This window comes from Coturnix japonica, chromosome 19, assembly GCF_001577835.2.
Source record: "Coturnix japonica isolate 7356 chromosome 19, Coturnix japonica 2.1, whole genome shotgun sequence".
NCBI classification, from domain to species: domain Eukaryota; kingdom Metazoa; phylum Chordata; class Aves; order Galliformes; family Phasianidae; genus Coturnix; species Coturnix japonica.
This window is the reverse complement of record NC_029534.1, coordinates 5,193,865-5,212,536: the sequence shown is the minus strand read 5'-3', so window position 1 is coordinate 5,212,536 and position 18,672 is coordinate 5,193,865. Positions and strand designations below refer to the sequence as shown.

The 18,672-nt window shown below is 50.7% G+C and overlaps 1 protein-coding gene across 1 annotated transcript; it reads right to left on the bottom strand.

Annotated features, from left to right (window-relative positions):
• Positions 1–138: 138 nt before the first annotated feature.
• Positions 139–9,753, bottom strand: ADORA2B (adenosine A2b receptor). The gene is made up of 2 exons (XM_015880429.2): positions 9,278–9,753; positions 139–2,675 (listed from the first exon to the last, which is right to left on the bottom strand). Exons 1-2 carry the CDS (start codon positions 9,604–9,606, stop codon positions 1,982–1,984), a joined length of 1,023 nt encoding a protein of 340 aa, XP_015735915.1. The 5' UTR covers positions 9,607–9,753; the 3' UTR covers positions 139–1,981.
• Positions 9,754–18,672: the final 8,919 nt, after the last annotated feature.

Genomic DNA, 18,672 nt, shown 5'->3' with positions numbered 1-18,672 from the left:
TGGGTCACTCTGGAAGCAGCTCTGTGACTCCTGGCCCTGCTCTGAGGTTGGCCTCCTCTCCAGGTCCAGTGTAGATTTGTGTGACACACCATGCGAACACAACACGGCACCAAATGACTGCACACAGGCTGAGACAGGTTGTGTAGGTGGTAAATTAAGCATTCTGTATGTAAATAACAAAGTTAGGGCAAATACAAAATCTGAGCAACGTGAGGAAAACATCCGTCCTATGTACATCAGAGCAGTAAGGAGCGATAGCTGAGGGCCCACAGCTACACTCTACAGAAAGTTCCTCTGCCATTTTCACTTCACATTTTTATAGTAATGTTCAGAGTGTGTTTTGAGGAGGGGTGAGAGGGTGTCCTGTTCTTATTGTCCTTGAAATGACTTTGGCTCAGATCCACGAAGGCACTTGGTGTGCCTAAATGCCATGGTGACCCAGGCCATAGTTAACAATGGCTGATAACTCAGTAGCTCATTCATATAAAGGGAGCAACCTGTCTGTCTATGGACTGCTGGCTCATAAGTGGCACATGAAAGGTAGCAGTAGTGAGTGCCACTCTGCAGTGCCATCACACACAGGCAGTGTCCTGGGACTGGCTCTGTCTCTGCTCTGTAACATTCAGAGTTTGGTTCGTTTTCAGCCCGCATGAGAGGAGGGATTGCATTCTTCTTTGTAAGGATAAATGTGGCTTGCAACCACTTTGCAACACTGCCAGACCTGCAGGTGAAACTCTACTTGTTCCTAGCCATGATTAACGGAAGGAATGCAGCCAAAGATAATAGTGAAGGGAAGGACTAAAAGGAGAGCCAAAGTCTGCCTAAATGGCAGGAGGTGGCTACACGTGTTAGCTGGACCGTGACCAAGGCAGATGCAGCAAAACTGAATGGAGATACTAAAAGAGAAATCCTTCAGACTTGCTTTAACTGTTTAGATTCACCTTGAAAATGCCAAGATACTGAGCCAAGTGTGGGCATTGCACAGACCCCGTCAGAGCTCACTGGTGCTTCACCAAGCTTTGTGGCTGGCTTTGATGGTTCGGCTGCTGTACAGGAGCCAAATCCACCACTTCCAGCAAACTGGCCTCTGGGCGAGGTGAGCACTGGGACTGACTTGGAAGGAAATAAAAAAGGTCCTGTCACCAAGGAAGTGTTTCCATGGCCCTCGGTGTCTTCAGAGCAGAGCAGTCATGACTGCTGGGGCACATCTGCCTTCTGCATAACAAGAAATCAAACCTGATGCATTCAGCTGCACGAGTTAGTATATACCATAGAACAAAGTGACTCAAAGGCAATAAAACTGTTCTAAAACTTCACTCAGCCCTTTCCCTAAAGTTCTCTGTTTCAGTAAGTAGGGCTCTCATTCTGAGGCCAAAAATATGGCCAGGTGTGATCTGTTTGCCATCAGCACAGTCGTGTCCCTCGGAGGCTGGAACACGGATCCGGTTTCTCACCAGCAACTGGGCTAAGACTTTTTCCCATCAGAGAATACTAGCTGCATCAAACAATTGATGGAATAATTAGGGTATTACCAAAGTGCTGTCAAGTACAAACAACCCCCCCAAAAAAAAACAAAAAAAAAACAACCCAGACACTAAATTATAACTCCTATCAATCAAGAGATTAAAAAATAATAACATTAATTCAAATAAAGATCCGAGGACTTGACATGAGCAGCACAACTGGGGAAACACCCCCGGCAGGTGGGACTTCCACAGGCAGCACCTGACCTGGCAAGGAAGTACAGCACGGTCACCAGCGCTCACGCAACCTGGTTAACAGCAGAGAGTGAACTGCACTCAGTCCCCCCCGGTCAGGTTATCCCCCTAGGAGGCACTGTGTTAATTACAAACATCAAAATACAGCTGCGGAACTGCACAGTGGTCATTTCTGAGCGCTCCCATAGGAGCCGGCTGTAACTGTTCACATAGGCACAGGGAAGGGTGGCTCTGGGGACAGGCTGGGAGCAGGACGTGCGACATCATATGGTCACTGAGGCAGCCGGAGCGTTGACGTTGGTGACGGTCAGGTGCTGGTTGTTGTCAGTGGTGCACTTGGGGAAGTCGTCCGTTTTGCAGAGGATCTTGGAAATGATCTTGCGGAAGGTGTAGCGGAAGTCCCTGATCCTGTAGGCGTAGATGATGGGGTTGATGACCGAGTTGGCATGTGAGAGGATGATGGCCATATACATCACCCACTCCGGCTTGGACTTGGAGAACTCCTCGTGGAAGTGAGTGATGCAGTTCAATATGTGCAGGGGCAGCCAACAGAAGGCAAAGAGTCCCACGATGATGGCCAGAGACTTGGCCGCATGAACCTCCTTCTGCAGTGTGGTCCTGGAGTTGCCCATCAGCTCGATTTGATGCAGCTGCTTGCAGGCCACCATGAAGATCTTGATGTAGATTCCCAGCATGATGATGAGCGGCAGCAGCACGCAGCCGAAGAAGTTGAAGTACACCATGTAGCTCATAGTCACCACGTTCTCAAAGAGACACGAGATGAAGCAGCTGTGGTGCCCTGCCCCACGCTCAGCCCCTGTCTCATTGGTGGAGTTGGGGCAACCACTCATGGCTTTGTTCCATCCCATAAGCGGGGTCAGCCCGATCACAAAGGACAGGAGCCACAGCACAGCGATGAGTCCTCTCGCCCGCTTGCCGGTCACCAGGCTGTTGTACCTGCAGCATCAGAACCAGGACAGAGCCATTAACTAAAGGAGCACTCACGACTTCCCTGCAGTTCAAGTCATTGGCATTTGGGAGAGGCCTACGTGTACCCTCAGGAACCTCATCTCTGTGATGGCCCTGAGCTCTACCACAACATGAGGTGATCTGGGGTGTCCAGCACGGCCTTCAGCTGGAGGTAAGGACTGAGAGTTGAGAAAAAGGCTTTGTCACTGTGTGATCCTGACCCACCAGGAGGGTGCAGAGCACTGCAGACAGCACCTGGCTCCCAGCACCCAGCACAGGCACGTCCCAGCCTGCTGCTGGGCTACCTGAGCTGTGGGGCTGAGCTGCTGCTGGCTCTCACTTGCACTCTGTACTGGGCAGCTAAAATCCAACCAGCATCACCACATGGTCTCACAGCATCTGTACCATGGGCTGCTTGCTTCAGCTTGGGCTGTTCTTAGGCCTGCAGCAATGCTGGCTGACTGGAGATTGCCACAGTGCAGTAGTGTGACGTCCCCGTGCTGCCTCGTACAGTAACGTGGGAAGTATCTGTGTCTCTGGAAACCACGGATCCTATTAGCTTCCCAAACAGGCGATTGCTGGCTTACGCATGCCAGGCTGCAGCCCACACAAGCCTGTTGTGGCTGGATAACAAACACCCTGGGAGACTGCTCTGAGCCAGCATCTGCTAATGATGGATTGCTCAGATTTAGAAGTTGTGTCTCTATTCTGAGACTTGCATCCAGGCACGGAGCAGGGAGCCAGGAACACTGGGCTCTTCTCCCTCCTCCTGCCCCCCTCATCAGTGTGGGCAGCTTCCCCTGGCCACCAGGGCTGCTCCTGTGTGGTTGCACAAAGCTGGATTTCTAAGCAGATGCTTTCCTTGGGCTCTCATGAGTTATAAGTAATTTCAGCCATGGCAGAGGGCTGAGCTGGTGTGGTGCTGAGGGGCACAGAGCCGCGTGCTGCCCTATACCTCCTTACCCTAAATCCTGGGTTAGGAAAGCCAAGTGCTCCCCCAAGCCCAGGTGCACAGAGCAGTAGAATAGCAGGAAGGACAGGCTAGTTGGGTGCAATTAGAACAGACAGCAGCATCAAAGCGCTGCTCAGTTCTCTTTTGGGGGATACAAAGAGCTCAGTAAGTGCCAGAAAGACAACATGAGAAACCCATTATTGTCCTGTCCACTGCCAGCCAGCATCCACGGGCCGACATACATGTCCCCCCTTCCCACACCCCCTTCTCAGTGCTTGTTTACTCTGGCTCCATTACTCTGCTCCTCCTTTCCTAAGAACGCTTGTTCTCATTTTCTTCCGGCCCGTGAGGCGGGGGGGGCTGGATTCCCACAGACCCACAGCTGTGCATCTGAATCACGCTGCCGTTGTCTCCGTGCACACGCGGCCATTCCCTGCTGGGAGCCACCGCCACAGGCAGCAGCTCTGCAGGGCTGCACACACACCCCATGGAGCTCACAGGGCAGCTCTGGGTGCCCCTGCACCTTCCTCTCTTTATAGCTGGGCAATTATCAGAGCGGGCAGCTGTGAGGCCAAGCCCTTTGTTTCAAAGCCCCGCGCTTGCGCTTTCAGGAGCTCAACCTGCTCTGAAACCTGGTTTGAATCTGAGGCAAAACCCTGGAAGTTTTGGCAGGGTCAGAGCCTTGAGCCACCATAAACCAGTGGCAGCAGCAGCAATGGCAGCGGCAACTGCAAGGCCGAGCTGATCCCTGGGCACACTGAACGTGAGCAGGCAGTGGGGAGCCAAAGCGTTTCCACTCTAAATCCCTCCTTTGCTCTTTTAGGCTTAATATTATTAGGTAAGAAACGATTAAAGTAAATTTACTCGCTGAAGTCTGCTCAATTAATGGACAACAAATATTGAATCTCCTCTATGCCTCTGCCAAAAGGCATCAAGTGCTGCTCAAATGTAAATAACAGCGGAATATTTTAAAGTGATTTATTGAGATTAAATAACCCAGCAATGCATTAGTTCCCTTCACACGGGCAGGCACAGTCTCTTTCCTGGCCTAATCAGTGTCAGACTGCTAATTAATTCCCGCCCACTGCTGCCCATTGCACACTGCAGGAGCTGCAGTGCCACCCCATTACTGGTACCTGTTCTCAAATAGTTGCACTGAACACCTGAGATGTGAAAGCCACGTGGAGCCACTGAGTGTTTAAATGCTCCTCTTGTGTACGGAACACACTGCTGACGTTGCAGCTTTACCTTTCCCATCAGGAGGAATGACATTGTGCCATGGGGCTGCTGCTGCTGATGGGGACATCGCTGCCTTTTATAGCAAAGCCAGGAGCATCCCAGCCCCTGTCCTGCCCTTTGGGTCCCTGTTTTGGGCCATGCCTGCAGTGCTGTGCTGTGTGCCCAGGGCCGGCCGCAGGGACACGAGCAGCTGGGAGCTGCAGCTCATCCCATGCAGGTGCTCCGATACAAACACATGGTGATAATTTACATGTTTCTATTTTAAGTGTGAAGAAAAACACACAGACACCTCCATTCACAACGGTGAGGGCTGCCGGGCTGCCAAGCATTGTGTCCCCATCAGCCACTCGCAGCTGCACTTTGCATCACGCTCCCTTATGATTTAGTTCTCAGCACAAAAGAAGCACCAGTGCTGCTGGAGATCACCCAGCAGGCAGCACAGCCCGGCAGGACGTGTTAAATGAATCATAAACTGCACATGAGAGGGAAGAAACTAAAAAAGAAAAGGAGAAAGCGGTGCTGTCCAACCAGGAAGGAGTTGGCGGCGAGGATGAGAAATCGGATCGGAGTTACAGCATCAGCCGAGGAAGCCGGACATCTGTGCGCGTCCACATCCAGCGGCAGACAAATCACTTCCTCCTGCATCTGTCCCCATTGTGCACATGGGAAGGCGGCAGCATCCCCCGCTTGTGCTCTCGGCCTTCCTGCTGGGGGTATGGGGCTGAGGGGCACGGTGAGGGCAGCCAACAATGAGCGCTGTGCTGAGTACGTGCCCACATGTGGCAGCTGGCATTGCAGCATCCCCCCTCCTGGCCATCCTGGGGTGTTGCTATTGGCCCCTCCGTGCCTGGGGCTGAGGATTTCTCTCATTCCCAGCCCCCATGAACGCCTTGTGGTGCAGAAGAGAGATAGGAGCTGTGGCTCCTGTGTCGGTGCAAACCCGTATATAGGGCAGCAGGGCAACCCCTCCCACGCATGGGAGCCCTGCACATGCAGATAGCAGATAAGGGCAAGGTGGTGGAAGGCAGTGAGATGGCTTCTTGTGTAACACAGCAGTCACCAGGGCCTTCCGCACTGGGGGGCGAGGATGTGGCCATCACTGTCCCTTGTCCCCTACAGAACAGGGGTACAACAGCTCCCCTGCAACTCAGCACCTGAGTTCTTCCCCAGTACCAGGCGGTGCTGGCAGGGCACAGCCATTCCCCAGGGACACAACGCAGGACGTGGGTTATTTGTGGCTCATGGAGGCCCGAAGGCAGCAGTGGGATTACGGGGGGATAATCCGCTCTTGGGCGCGTGCAAATTCCCTGAGCCCCGCCAGCCTTCGGCACGCTGAGAGCAGATGGGGATGGCACAGCTGGCAACTGACCCTGCACGAAGCTCTGCTGGAGCCTTACACCCCACAGCAGGGTGACTGCCACCAGGTACAGGGCAGCACAGCCCTAAGAGACAGTCTATAACAGCACAAAAATCAACAGAATTAGAATTAACGCTATTTTGTGTGGGGTTTTTTATAACAGATTGAGCTGACCTGAGTTGAAAGAAGCCCTGAACAACCCCAAGGCTCCGGTTCCTGGCTCAGCCCAGCTCTATGCCCTGAGCTGCAGCCTGGAAGCAGCTGTGTGCTCCCTGACATCCCTGCTGCCCCCACAGCTGCTCCAGGAGTGCAGAGGTCCCGGGGACAATTCACATCCTGTTGGGATTTTGCTCTTTGCCAGGGAGGGAAGTGACCCCTGAGGTGCAGGAAAAATAGAAAAGTTTGGGACATATTTTAGGAAATCAGACTGTTCACACCTAAAAATAGCTGCTATTTCCCCCCTACACTGGGCACATTCTCCAGGCCTGCTGCACGCTGAGGTTATAAATGAGAAGTAATGGTGGCTGGACACCAACAGGACGGGCAGGGGATGCAGGAGCTGCACTGCCCCATATGAGCACTGTATGCAGTGCTGCTCGGGGTCTGGGATCCAGGAGCAGGATGATGTCACAAGGTGAACACAGTTCAGCCAAGGACACCGTGCTCTGGCCACAGGTTCCCCTCTGCGGTCTCCTCTGGGCTGCTGGAAACATGGGGGTCGATGTCATCCCAGGGTGAAATGCAGCCCTTAGAGCAAAGCCTGGCTCCGCTCTATGCCCAAGGCTCTGCAGGGCAGATCTGCTGCTGCTGGCCCACGCTCAGCCACCAGCTTTGGATATTCTGCTTGGGGAAAGCAAGCGCTCCAGGACTCAGAGGCGCTGCTGTGTGCCCCAGGGCAGCCCTGATGGGCACAGGGACAACAGGACAAGATGCAGCCAAAAGCTGAATCCTGGGGAGAAAGGAGCTGGGAAGGAGCTCAGGGCTGTGGCCACACATGTTGGAACTGTGCAGGGGGCTCCTCGGGAAATAGTAAATTTGAGAAACAAACAAATAAAAAATAGAGTTTCAAGGGACAGAAAGAATTCATGACTTTGTGGCCAAATCCAGCAAATATTTTTAGCCAGACAAGGGACGGTTCCAAAACACCAGTCTGAGATTCAACAAAACAGTTGTTTTGCTGCACTCCAGGTGGGGGCTCATCAGCTCCTTCTCATGTGCCTCCATTTCAGAAAGCAGCAGCAGAAGGGACAAGCAGACCCAATGTGACCTGCACGGTGGGTTGGGACCCTCAGCTTCACTGCCACCCCCAACTGCTGCTGCTTCAGTCGCACTGAAGCAATTTGCCTTTTCCCCCATGGGATTTCTCGGCTCAGCCACAGAACTGAAAAATCCATTACAAGCCTAGCTGCAATGCACGGCTCTGCCCGCAGCCCTGCCTGGCCTCTGTGGGCCGACACATCCCTTAAATAATACTGAATTATGGGCAGGCTCCGTCCTCAGCGTCCCTGCACAGGTTTCCAGAGGGAATGTGGTGTGCTGAGCTCAAGTGATGCAGGCTGCAGCTGGGCACCAACCTGTGCTGCACTAATACAGCCTTTCAGCACAGACCCTAAACCTGCTGCTGCTGAGGCACTGCCCTGTTCCCATCCTTGTAATGGAGTTTTACCACTCTCACCCTACTCAGAGGGGCTTTGTGCTGTCAAAGTCCACTACAAGAGCCCCGGTGCCAACAGATGGATCAGGCACCGAAGCATTGCCCAGACAGAGCCCCATTCTGGACACTGGGAGCTCAGCAACCGGAGCCAGTGGTGTGCAAGAGCTGAGCCCTGCTGCCCCTGTACAACACTCTGCATCCCATGGAATTTCCAGGCTCTAGTGACACAGAACCACTCAGGGTACACGCAGTTCCATCACCCAGTCTTGTCATCTGCCCGATGACTAAGATTTGCCCCACGTATGGGAGTTGTGTGCTGCAAGGTGCCAGAAGAGGGTGGGAGGGTGGGGTCCCCTAAGTCACTTTAGGATGAATTCATCACTAGTGTAGAGAAGCCAGAGGAGAGCAGAGCCCAGGCAAGCTGCAGCTGGTGCAGTTCAGCTGAGGTCCCTGTGCCGGAGCTGCTCTGAGCACAGCAACACTGCGGTCCTGGGGCTCATGGGGCTGCATTGATGTCTGATTCTGGGGCGGGGGAGCAGGAGGGCTGGCTTACAGACTGTGGTCAGTTGTGCTACAGACTCTGAGGTTTTGGTGCACTTAGGGCAAGCACCTGTAAAATATATTTCACACACTCTCCCAGTGCACTGCAGCGTCCCATGAACTAGAAGGAAGCCATTCCTGTCTTTGGCACTTGGATAAAAACATGAACTTTGTGTTTCTGAAAACCACAGTGTGACCCCCCTGTTGCTCCCCCCTCGCAGCAGAGCTGACAGCTCCTGATATTCCCTGGTGTCCACACTGGGAAGGAACAGGCCCATGTGTGAGTGCAGAAACACGCTTACAGCACCCAGCGCCTGCTGCAACAAACTGCACTTTCTAAGTGGAAAAAGCCTCATTAGATTCAGTCCAAGTTAATGACGTGAAGCATGCACAGTGTTATACCACATCCTAGGGCGGAATTTCATCCCTGCTGAAGGTATCATGACCCGAGCTGGGAGCAGCCCGCACAGCTGCTCTCTATCAGGCTGGGAAGTGGCAGAAAGAGCGGCTGCTCTCGTGCTTAATGAGCCAGAGAAGCCTGGATACCACAGGAATGGGGGCTGTACAAATACCTCCATAGATGAGCTGGAGCTGTCCCTCACTGCTGCACTACTGCAGAGCCACCACCAACCCACCCAAGGCAAATAACTTGCAGCGACCAAGCTCACAATTATATCTCTGAGCAAGAGATGGGACACTGACAACCCGACCCCAGAGCAAGTGATGGCGAATCACCAACACCTTCACCATCATCACCCTTGGGCAGCAGACAGCATGGAAAGGTGAGAGACAGGACGTTCCCATAGGAAAGGTGGGATGGGGCAGCTGCCAGGTGCGGGATCTCTTACCTCAGGGGGATCTTGATGGCCAAGTACCGGTCGATGGCCACCGCCAGCAGGCTGAAGATGGAGCTTTGGGTCAGCACCAGCACGAAGCAAGCGAAGAACAGGCAGCTGTGAAAATCCACCTGGAAGCCGATGCTGATGGTGATGGCGAAAGGGATGGCCAGCAAACCCACGGCGATGTCGGCCACCGCCAGAGACACCAAGAAATAGTTGGTCGCGTTCTTCAAGGTGCTGTTGATGGCCACGGCCCAGCACACCAGGACATTGCCAGCGATGGACAGCACGGCGATGATGAGCTCCAGCACGATGTAGGTGGTTTTCATAGTGTTCATTGCGAGAGCTCAGGGCGAGGAGCTCCAGCGGTTCACGAGCAGAAGGGACTTTCCGCCGCAGGTACGGGCAGGCCACGGGGCAGCGGCTCCCAGAGCCCAATTCCCATGTCCGGCCCCACCGATGGGGCCGTGGGGGGCCGAAGGGGCGCGCCGAGCCCCGCGCCTCGGCCCCCCGCTGCCCGCAGCCCCCGTCCCCCGGGGGGCATCCGAGCTTCGCCGGCAGCGATCACCGCCCGCCCTCCACCGCGGGGCCCGGCCGCCTCGGGGCCATCGGGGCGGGTTGGGACGGGATGGATCGGGACGGGACGGGACGGGACGGGACGGGACGGGACGGTCCCTCCGCTCCGCCCGGAGATGCTCCGCCGCCGCCCGCTCGCCCCGCTCCGTGCGGAAACCGCCGCCGCGGCTATTTCTGCACATGGGGCGAGCGGAGCGGGGCGGGGAGTGTGCGGAGCGGCCACGATTGGCCGAGGCGGGCGGGCCCCGGACCGGCACCCCCGCACCGAATCGCACCGCACCGCACCGCACCGCATCTCATCGCACCGCACCGCCCGACCCCGGCCCCGGCCGCTGCCCCCGCCCGCCCCGCAGGTGCCCCGAGCACAAAGTTGCCCCCCGACGTTGAGCTCCGCGCTTTGCTAAACGCGTTTTGACACCGCCGCGCCGTGTTGCCACACGGAGGAAAATCCCCTCGAACGGAGCGATGAGTTGGGGGGAAAAACAACGAAACCAAGAAGTATTTCATAAATCATGACAGCGCTTCGTTATCACACAACGTAACGTTCCATGATGTAAGAAGTGGTAAGACATAACGGTTACCAAACTGACTGTTACTCACGGGGCTGAGTGTGGGGCTGCAGAGTGCGGAACACATCAAAACCTGGAGGCAATCGCCAAAGCAAAGGGGCTGTTCTGCAGCATTGGGCTGAAATACAGCACCTGTCCAATAACACCTTTCCACTGCACCTTCTATACGCTGTGTTTGCCATCAAAACGCAGCCGGAGCTGGGGCTGAGCAAACTGAATTGCTGGGGTCGGCATCTCTGTCCTTCCTGTTGGCTGAGCGCTACTGGATGCCGAACTGCACTGATGTTCAACCTCAGGTCCAGCCATAGCAAACAGAAAGTAAAAGAAGCTGCAGTTGCTTTTTTAAAGCAAACTTTGCAAGTAAATGCTGCGAGAGGGAAAGATTTCTGGGGATCCGAAGCTGAAGCAGAGCAAAAACACATGGGAAAAATACTGTGTAACTGCTTAGTTTGTGGAGTGAATAGAAATACTCCCGTGTGCTTCAGGTCCTCCCCAGCCCTGCCTGGGTCCTGAACCTGCCTGCACTGGTTTGGTTTATTTGTTATTTGGGGATAAGTGGAGCTCTGCTCGTGGGGAGGCTGTTATAATCATGTAAACAAAGGTTAACAGTCATGGAAAAGCACTTTTTACCCCAAAGCAATGGATCTACATCAGGGTTTTTACACGCTGTTTTCCTAGCTCTAAGACATGTGCCAACAGAAGCCTGTTGCTGCTGTTATATAGCTGTTATATAGCTGTATATAGCATGGCCAAAGAGTGCTGAGCTCTGCTGTGCAAATGCAGTTAAACCTGCAGGCTGGAGAGCAGGATGAGCCCCTTTCCAGCCAGAGACAGGCAGCTCCCAGCCCCTGCCCTCTGGCCGCATTCTTTGAGCCACGTTTTAAGAAGTTTAACACCATACAACCTACCATCAAACACTACTGGGGCATTCTGGCCTTGTAAAGCAACCAGCCGAGCAGGCACTGTGAAACTCATTCCCGTGGCCGTGAGGATGATGATCCTTAGATGAAAACGTGTGCAGCATGTGTTTGTTTACAGGAGTCTGTAAGTGATCCTTATGGGTTCCTTCCAACTCAGGATACTCTGATTCTATGCAGCCACATAGGTAAATGCAGCCCACAGGCTACAAAATCCATTCAAGAGCTGGAGCGCAGTAAGAACAGAGCACTGTCTGGCACAAAGATGTCACTGAGTGACAAGTAAATCATCACCACCATTACGATCCTGGATTCATTCATCTCCAGGGCCTGGCTGCTCAGTGCTCCCATAGGAAGTGACACCAGCAGTGAGCTGCTCCTTTCAAGTGCCAGCACGACTCGGGTTCCTTTGTTCAGAGGGAAGCAGCTTTAAACACGTGCCGAGTGTGATACAGTGGGAGACAAACCCAGCACCCTGCTGGGCTATGGCTTGGCAGGGGCTTGCAGCTCCTACGTGCCGTTCCTCTGTCGCTGCGCTCCCAGGGGAGCAGAGCCGCCATGCTGGAGGCAGCTGCCTGAGATCTTTTGTGCAAGGCTCAGGCTGAGGGCTGCTCTGGTCGTCTCTGTTTTAACACCTTTGGGGCTCTCAGCCTGGTCAGAGCCCTGCATCGTGGCTTAGTGAGCCCTCGGACCTGTAGGCAGAGAGCCAGATAGGCTGAGGTGCTGCAAATGGCCACGCTGCCACAGCTCCTTGTCCCTTGCTGAACACGTAAGTTTGATGACCACGAAGGCCTAGAGGTTCTCTCTCCCTCCAGCCTTCAAGCACAGATCTCCAAACATGTCCACACCTCCTGGGGAGAGACATTTCTTTGACTTGCTTGCATTGGCCAGGGGGAATGCCCAGAGACAGATCTGTGCTGATGCGCTGCTCATGGACTAGTGAACCAAACTGGCTTTAGGTTGGTTGGACTAGATGAACCTCAGAGGTCTTTTTGAACCTTAATGATTGTGTTAGGCTGTGTCTGACTGCTTGGTGTGAGCTGCCAGCCCGGCAGAACTGGCACAGCCTTCTGAATTGAGGCCCCACTGCTTCTCAAGTCTCCACTGGCACTTCTGAACTGCTCTGCAGGACAAGACACAGCTTGCCTTGATCTTGGCTCCAAGGAGGGTTTCCCAAGGCATAATATAACCTGCAAACCACGCGGCTGGTACAGGAGTCCTCTTCAAAGTGGAGCTTCCACTGATGGTCTGAGCTGCACGCTGCCTGCACGAGCTGGGGGAAGGAAACACCATTTTTGATGGCAATACAGTGTGCAGCAGGTGAAGTGTTGCTCTGCCAGAATATTCATCTCTGTGCATGTCAAAGATCCAGATGAGCTCTGAAGTTCTTGATGTGCATGGTGCAAGGTGAGGTTTCCCTTGTATTGCCGTGGGTGTTTTTCCAGAAGAGAAGGGAAAATAAAGCAAAAGGGAGCAAAACTCCAGAGAAAGCTATTTCCATGCTGGAGACCTCAGTAAGTCTGCAAAGTGCTTGGGAAATAAAACAAAAAACGATGGCAAGATCGTAAAGTGCAGATCAACAAAGCTGGGTTTTCCAAGATCTGGGGTCACTGCAGATAATACATGGAAATCCAGATAATCCATGGAAATTATTCTGGAATATAAAACCAGTGCCTAAATTACCTGCATCCATACAACAACGCAGGTGTGCGAGTTCTTCATCAACGGTGAGTTATTTCTTACACCTTTCATTAGGAAACAAAAGAAGTCACCACAAGACTGGAAAACATAAATAAACTATTAAGAGCAGAGAAGCTAAGAAGGAAGGAGTTTGGCTGAGCGGGGGCAGGGCAGCGAGGACAGCATTTGAAAGTATTTTTTCATTTCCCCTCGTGTTCCATTTTACTTACTAAGCTCCTTGTACGATACAAAGCCAAGCACCCTTCCCAGCAGTGGTTCTAACCGAAAGCTTCAGGGTGCGGGTTGCCTCACTTGTGCTGAGGGTACAGCAACTTCCCCAGAGAAATCCATAGGAAGTGTCGTTTTGTTTCCAGGCCAACAGCAGCAGTGGAAAGCCCAGGGTGAAGCAGGACAGGCAGCGACGCAGTTTGCAATTCAAACAACCCGACATTGCCTCATTCACAGCCAGCGCTTCCTGGGCAAAGCCTTCAAGGCTTCTTGCCCCTAACAACGCAGCCTTGCTAAAGGTTTGCTCCAGGAGCATAACTCAGAAGTTTGCTTTCCATCAACACTTCAGGGTAACAATAAGGAGAAGTGATTCTGCTCCTTGCCAAACTCTGACAGGGCACAGAAATTTACACCAGAGATCAAAGCTGTTCAGCTTTATGCAAAAACGGGACATTTGAGTTCCAACTGAACAGGCTGAGGAGACTTGAATTAATGCAACACAGCCATCCTGAATATAGAAGCCCATCATGTTCCAAGTCCCATGAGACCTTGGAGCCATCCTCAGCCTCTAATGCCCACTCTCCTTTCACAGGCAGACCCATGCAGCCTCTAAGGAGTTAAAGGGTGCCTTATCTGTGACACAGTGAAATCTGCAGGATAGGCACAAAAAATCAGGTCAGGCAACATGAAGGAAGTACCACAGCCTTCCTGTCTCACTGTTTCAACATGGCAAACACTGAATTTGTGCTCAAAACCCGTTTGACTCCAAGTATCTTTAGCACAGCCCCTGTTGTGCTCCTCCATCACAAGAAGAATGTGCCCAGCACAGGAGGGTCCAGCCCTTGGAGGTGACACACCGAATGCCACCTTCCTTCAAAGGCTGGGCACTGCTATGCAGAAACCTCCCTTCCTCTAGACCCTGTTTGTCCATTTGCAAAAGCACTACATAAACCTGCTGCTAAACACCTTCAGGACACAGTAACTTAGTGTCTGTCCCTGCATGACTTTTCAGACCCTCATTTAATTGCTTAGAAAGTGCTGTGTTAATCCCAGGTGAAGGGGAGAACCTGGAACGTGGACCAGTGTGTTATTTATTAACGGCATTACGAGTCCCTTTGCAAAGCTTCAAAATGAACTCTTCCATCCCTGAATGGCTCTCCAGGGTCTCAGCAGTACAACTACTCTCAAGGGCTAAGCTATGCATATGATATTGCTGTGCTATTCAGACACATGGGGCTGTGGGAACCAAACACCAGAAGCTGCATTACAAATAGGAATAGACTGTGCACACTGCTTTCACTGTAACTGCCCTCCAGGGAAGGAAACTGTAAGCAGAAATTCAGATCTTTGCAGGTTCCTTCGAAGGGGGTTGGGCAGCAGTGTCCCTAAGGAGAGCCATCCTTAGGAGGTGTTTTCTGCTGGATTCCACTCCCTGCAGCTCATATCAGCAATTGTCCTTTTCCAGTCACAGTGGCATTACAGCAGGTTCCTCTGTGCTGGGCTGTTTGCTACAAAGCAGGTTTGGAAAAACACTTGCTCTCGTTTTAATTCTCTTGTCTTGTTAGTTTCTCTTTAACCAGTTTAAACTCATGATGTGCGGGTAAGGATAAAACCTCGGTCATTGCTATGTACTTAAGAATGGACAGAAGTTCATGTTCCAGATATGTGAGTAATATTTACCCACACTGGCATTTTACAGCTTTCATTTTCTTCCTGCTATGCTCAATAAAAAACACTGATTGCCCCCATAATCCTAATGCCATCTTTTCTGAGTGACATTTAATTGAGTCCTGCACCACACAGCTTGCACCAGTACTGTTTCAGCATCAAATAACACAAAATTTCACCTGTGAGAATCCAGCCAGCTGGTTCTGACCCTTGCAGACTCTCCATCTGGAAGACTTTCTTCTCATACCATTAGTATTGCTTACGTTTCTCTGCTATCTATTATGATCCATGACCCTCAAGCCCATTCAGCTCCTTAACTAATGCTCACTGGCATTGATCTCATGTTCAAGCACCACTACATCTGTTGTATCCTAAAAAGAGGACATACAGAGTAATTATTTCACACCCACTGGTGGCTGGACAGCCCAAGACAACACAGTATGAAACTGGCCTGGCTATGGAAGCTGTTTGCTATGTGATTCAACAAGAAACCGCTTCCTCTACACTGCACCTCACTTCTTTTATCTTTCCTTCTGAGTTACTCTTCAGGAGCTGTAAAAGAACCAGGATCTGAGGTCCTGTCCATTTGTTAGCATAAGCCTGGGAATAATGGGCAAAATTAGCATTATTAATGACTAAAGGGAGACATGAAAGGGTTTACCCAGAGGTGGGGGCGACTAAAAAACATAATAAGCTTTTCCTGAAACCAAGAGTTTCCTTTTCATCACATCTGGGGGAACCACAAGCAAGTTCCCATAGGTTCAAACCATGTTTGTGATTAGCACACCTGCCTCAGTTCCCAGGGAGGGTCTGTGACCATTTTGGGAATGCAAACCAAGACTCCCAGGGCTCATGCTGGGCTCTGAGCTTTACTGCATCTACTGTGCTTTCTTCAGCTTCAAATATAGATCAGGTCATGGCACTATGCTTTTATCTGCCTCTGCCAGGGCTCCAGCTGGGTATGAACCTCCAAGTGCTGGAATCTATGTTTGGAGCAGGTCTGTGAGCTCTCATAGAGGTTCATGACATGGGCACTGCGCTGATACAAACAAATGAAAACCTCGCCATCTCAGATAGATGGATGTGCACCACTCAGGAAAGGAATTTTTCTTTCCAGTCCAATTTACGCTCTCTAAGCATTAGGAGACACTTGGCAGTGAAACCAAGCTTAGCAGCAAAAGCAGCCCTAAATCTTCTCATTTCACTCATCCACAACCAGCCACAAACAATCCTGGGAAAGCATTGGCCGGAGCTCTCATTTCCAGTCTCTTGCTGAACCACTTGCAAACATATCAGCATAGATTACTCACAGACATTTTCCACAGAGAATCCAGCTTTTTCCAACAAATAAATCAAAGCAACTGGAGTACATTGTGAAAACAGCTGAGGCAGCAGAGCCTGCAAGCATCTCACAGCTTCCTTCAGTAACAGACATACCAAGTCTGGCAGCAGAGACATCACCAACTGATCCTACGTAGGATCTATTTTCTGAAAGATAACAAGGGAATTTGAAGCCATTAACACTTGCAAATAATACAGGGCTGGATGTAGCAAATTCTGATAAAAAAAAGAATGATCTTACAGCCTGTAGAACTTGATGGAAAGACTATTGATTTTTGCAGGATTCTCAGCGTACACTTACCGTGGCAAAGGCATTGCCATCAGTTTAGTCAACATTCTGAAGTCAAGTGGTAGAGCAGCATCTCCATTTCAACATTAATATCTTTTTATGAGTGCTTGTTTGGCTTAAGCTTTGAGACAATCTGCAATAGCACGGCTTTGTGTTTTGTAGCAATTACAGTTCAAGCAAGGAACATGGTGACAGATTTTAAAGAGCCAGTAAATAAACGTAGCTTGCTTGATCACTTGTTCAAAAACAAAGCAAACATGAACTAAAGTAGCTGCAATAGAATGTATCTTGCTAGCCATCGGTATCTCCATACTGTACAAAGAATGGATCAACTCTGACAACAAGCTATCAAGGGATTCATATTGTTTTATAGACTGGGAATGGAACTGAGGCTTTGGTATGTGCAATTTTTGCTCTCTGGTACATAAGGCAGACCAACAGGATTTCACACCCCTGAGCTGAAACATCACAAAATCAGTCAGACCTGATTATTAATTAGTCATATTACAATACCGCATATTGACTCCAGATTGCAGTTAGAGGCTAAATAAACTTCTAGCAAAAACAGTCATTGCCCTAAAGAATTAATGGCTGAAAAATGAAGGCAGACAAAAGGATAAAATAGACCGATGATTGAGATAGGCAGACGTGAACTGCTTTATTCCATGATCATCCAATTGGTGAATGCAGAGTCCTGCTCTTTGTGCATAACACATTCCTGATGATGGTGAGATCTCCAGAGGGTAAGACAGGGCTGGTTCTGAGAAGTTCTTTGAAGAAGACCACATAGATAAAAATACTGAGTCTGGTGCTTTCTAAGTGAGCTATTGCAAGATTTCTAAATAAAAGTGGCAGCTTGAAAAAATTAGGAACTCTACTTTCCCATTTCACTTGGTCATGCTTTTTCCAGGAGGCAAAGCTGTCTGAACTGGAGAAATCATCAAAACAACAATGCTTTCCCTGTGACATTGCCACAAGGAGGGACCAACCCTGTGTTGAAAATCCATAGCTGAAGCATGATATTTAGGTGGGGAAAGGCAAAGTAGTTTGGATTACGCAAATGAGAACCTTTCTCACAAGCTTTCATTGACACTGGACACAAATGTGCCTGAGAGGCTGGAAGAGATTTAAATTTTCAGTCATTTCTTTCCTCATTTTCTTTGCTGAATCAATTCCCATTTTTTTCTAGCATTGTCATCATGAGATAAAGTCCAGCTTCTTTGAAAAGGATTCTGGAATTTGAAAGTACTGGGTATAGTTTTCTGTTTCTCAAATGAATAACATACATACCAAGGCATTCTCAGACGTGTTTGTAACAAGCCAGATCCCAGCATCCTTGAAAGCATGTAGTTTGAATGTTATCCTGGAACACAGCATCCATGGGGTTGACCTCCTCAGCAGATCTCCACAGCCCTCTTTGTTTGTGCAGGCTGGAAAAAGGAATTATATCCAGGGGGAATGTCTAGAATTCAGGAAGCTCTTCTTTACTCCATGGAATGTTTACAATAAACGTCACCATGAGCATCACTGCTTGGTGTTCTGCTTCTGACAGGAAACCATTAATTTGGCCCTCTTTTCCATAGCTCAGCCCTACCTGCAATTCCAACACAAACTTTATTTTCCCCCATAGTATCACTTGTCGGATGGTGATGTTTGGTCTACAAGATGTGGCTTCCTTTCAAAAGATCAGCATCTGCTGGTCCTCTCTGTTGTGGGAAAAAGAACAGCAATAGGTCTGACCACTGGCATGCCAGCAGGACTTCAGTCTCTCACGTTTGTGTTGCTTGGGCCATGGACCAGCAGAGGAATGCAACTTTCTAGCACTATGCACATAATACGCTGCTCCTTGGCATCATGTGTAACATCACCAGGTGGAGTTCTCTTTGCAAGCTGTAACTCTTTTTGCCACCTTACTGGCTACTTACTTATATTTTATACTTACTCCAGTCACGAGTCCTTGGTTTTCAATTTTTAACTGCTTCTTCCTAAATCCTCTAAGTCATTTAAAGCTCTCCTGATGCAGAAACATACCAGTGTCTCCCGTGTTCCTTCCTTTCCTTTGCATTAGGATGGTTTCTTACTGTGTCTTCAATACAATCTGTTTCAGAATCTGACACTCCTTTATCCCCATAGACA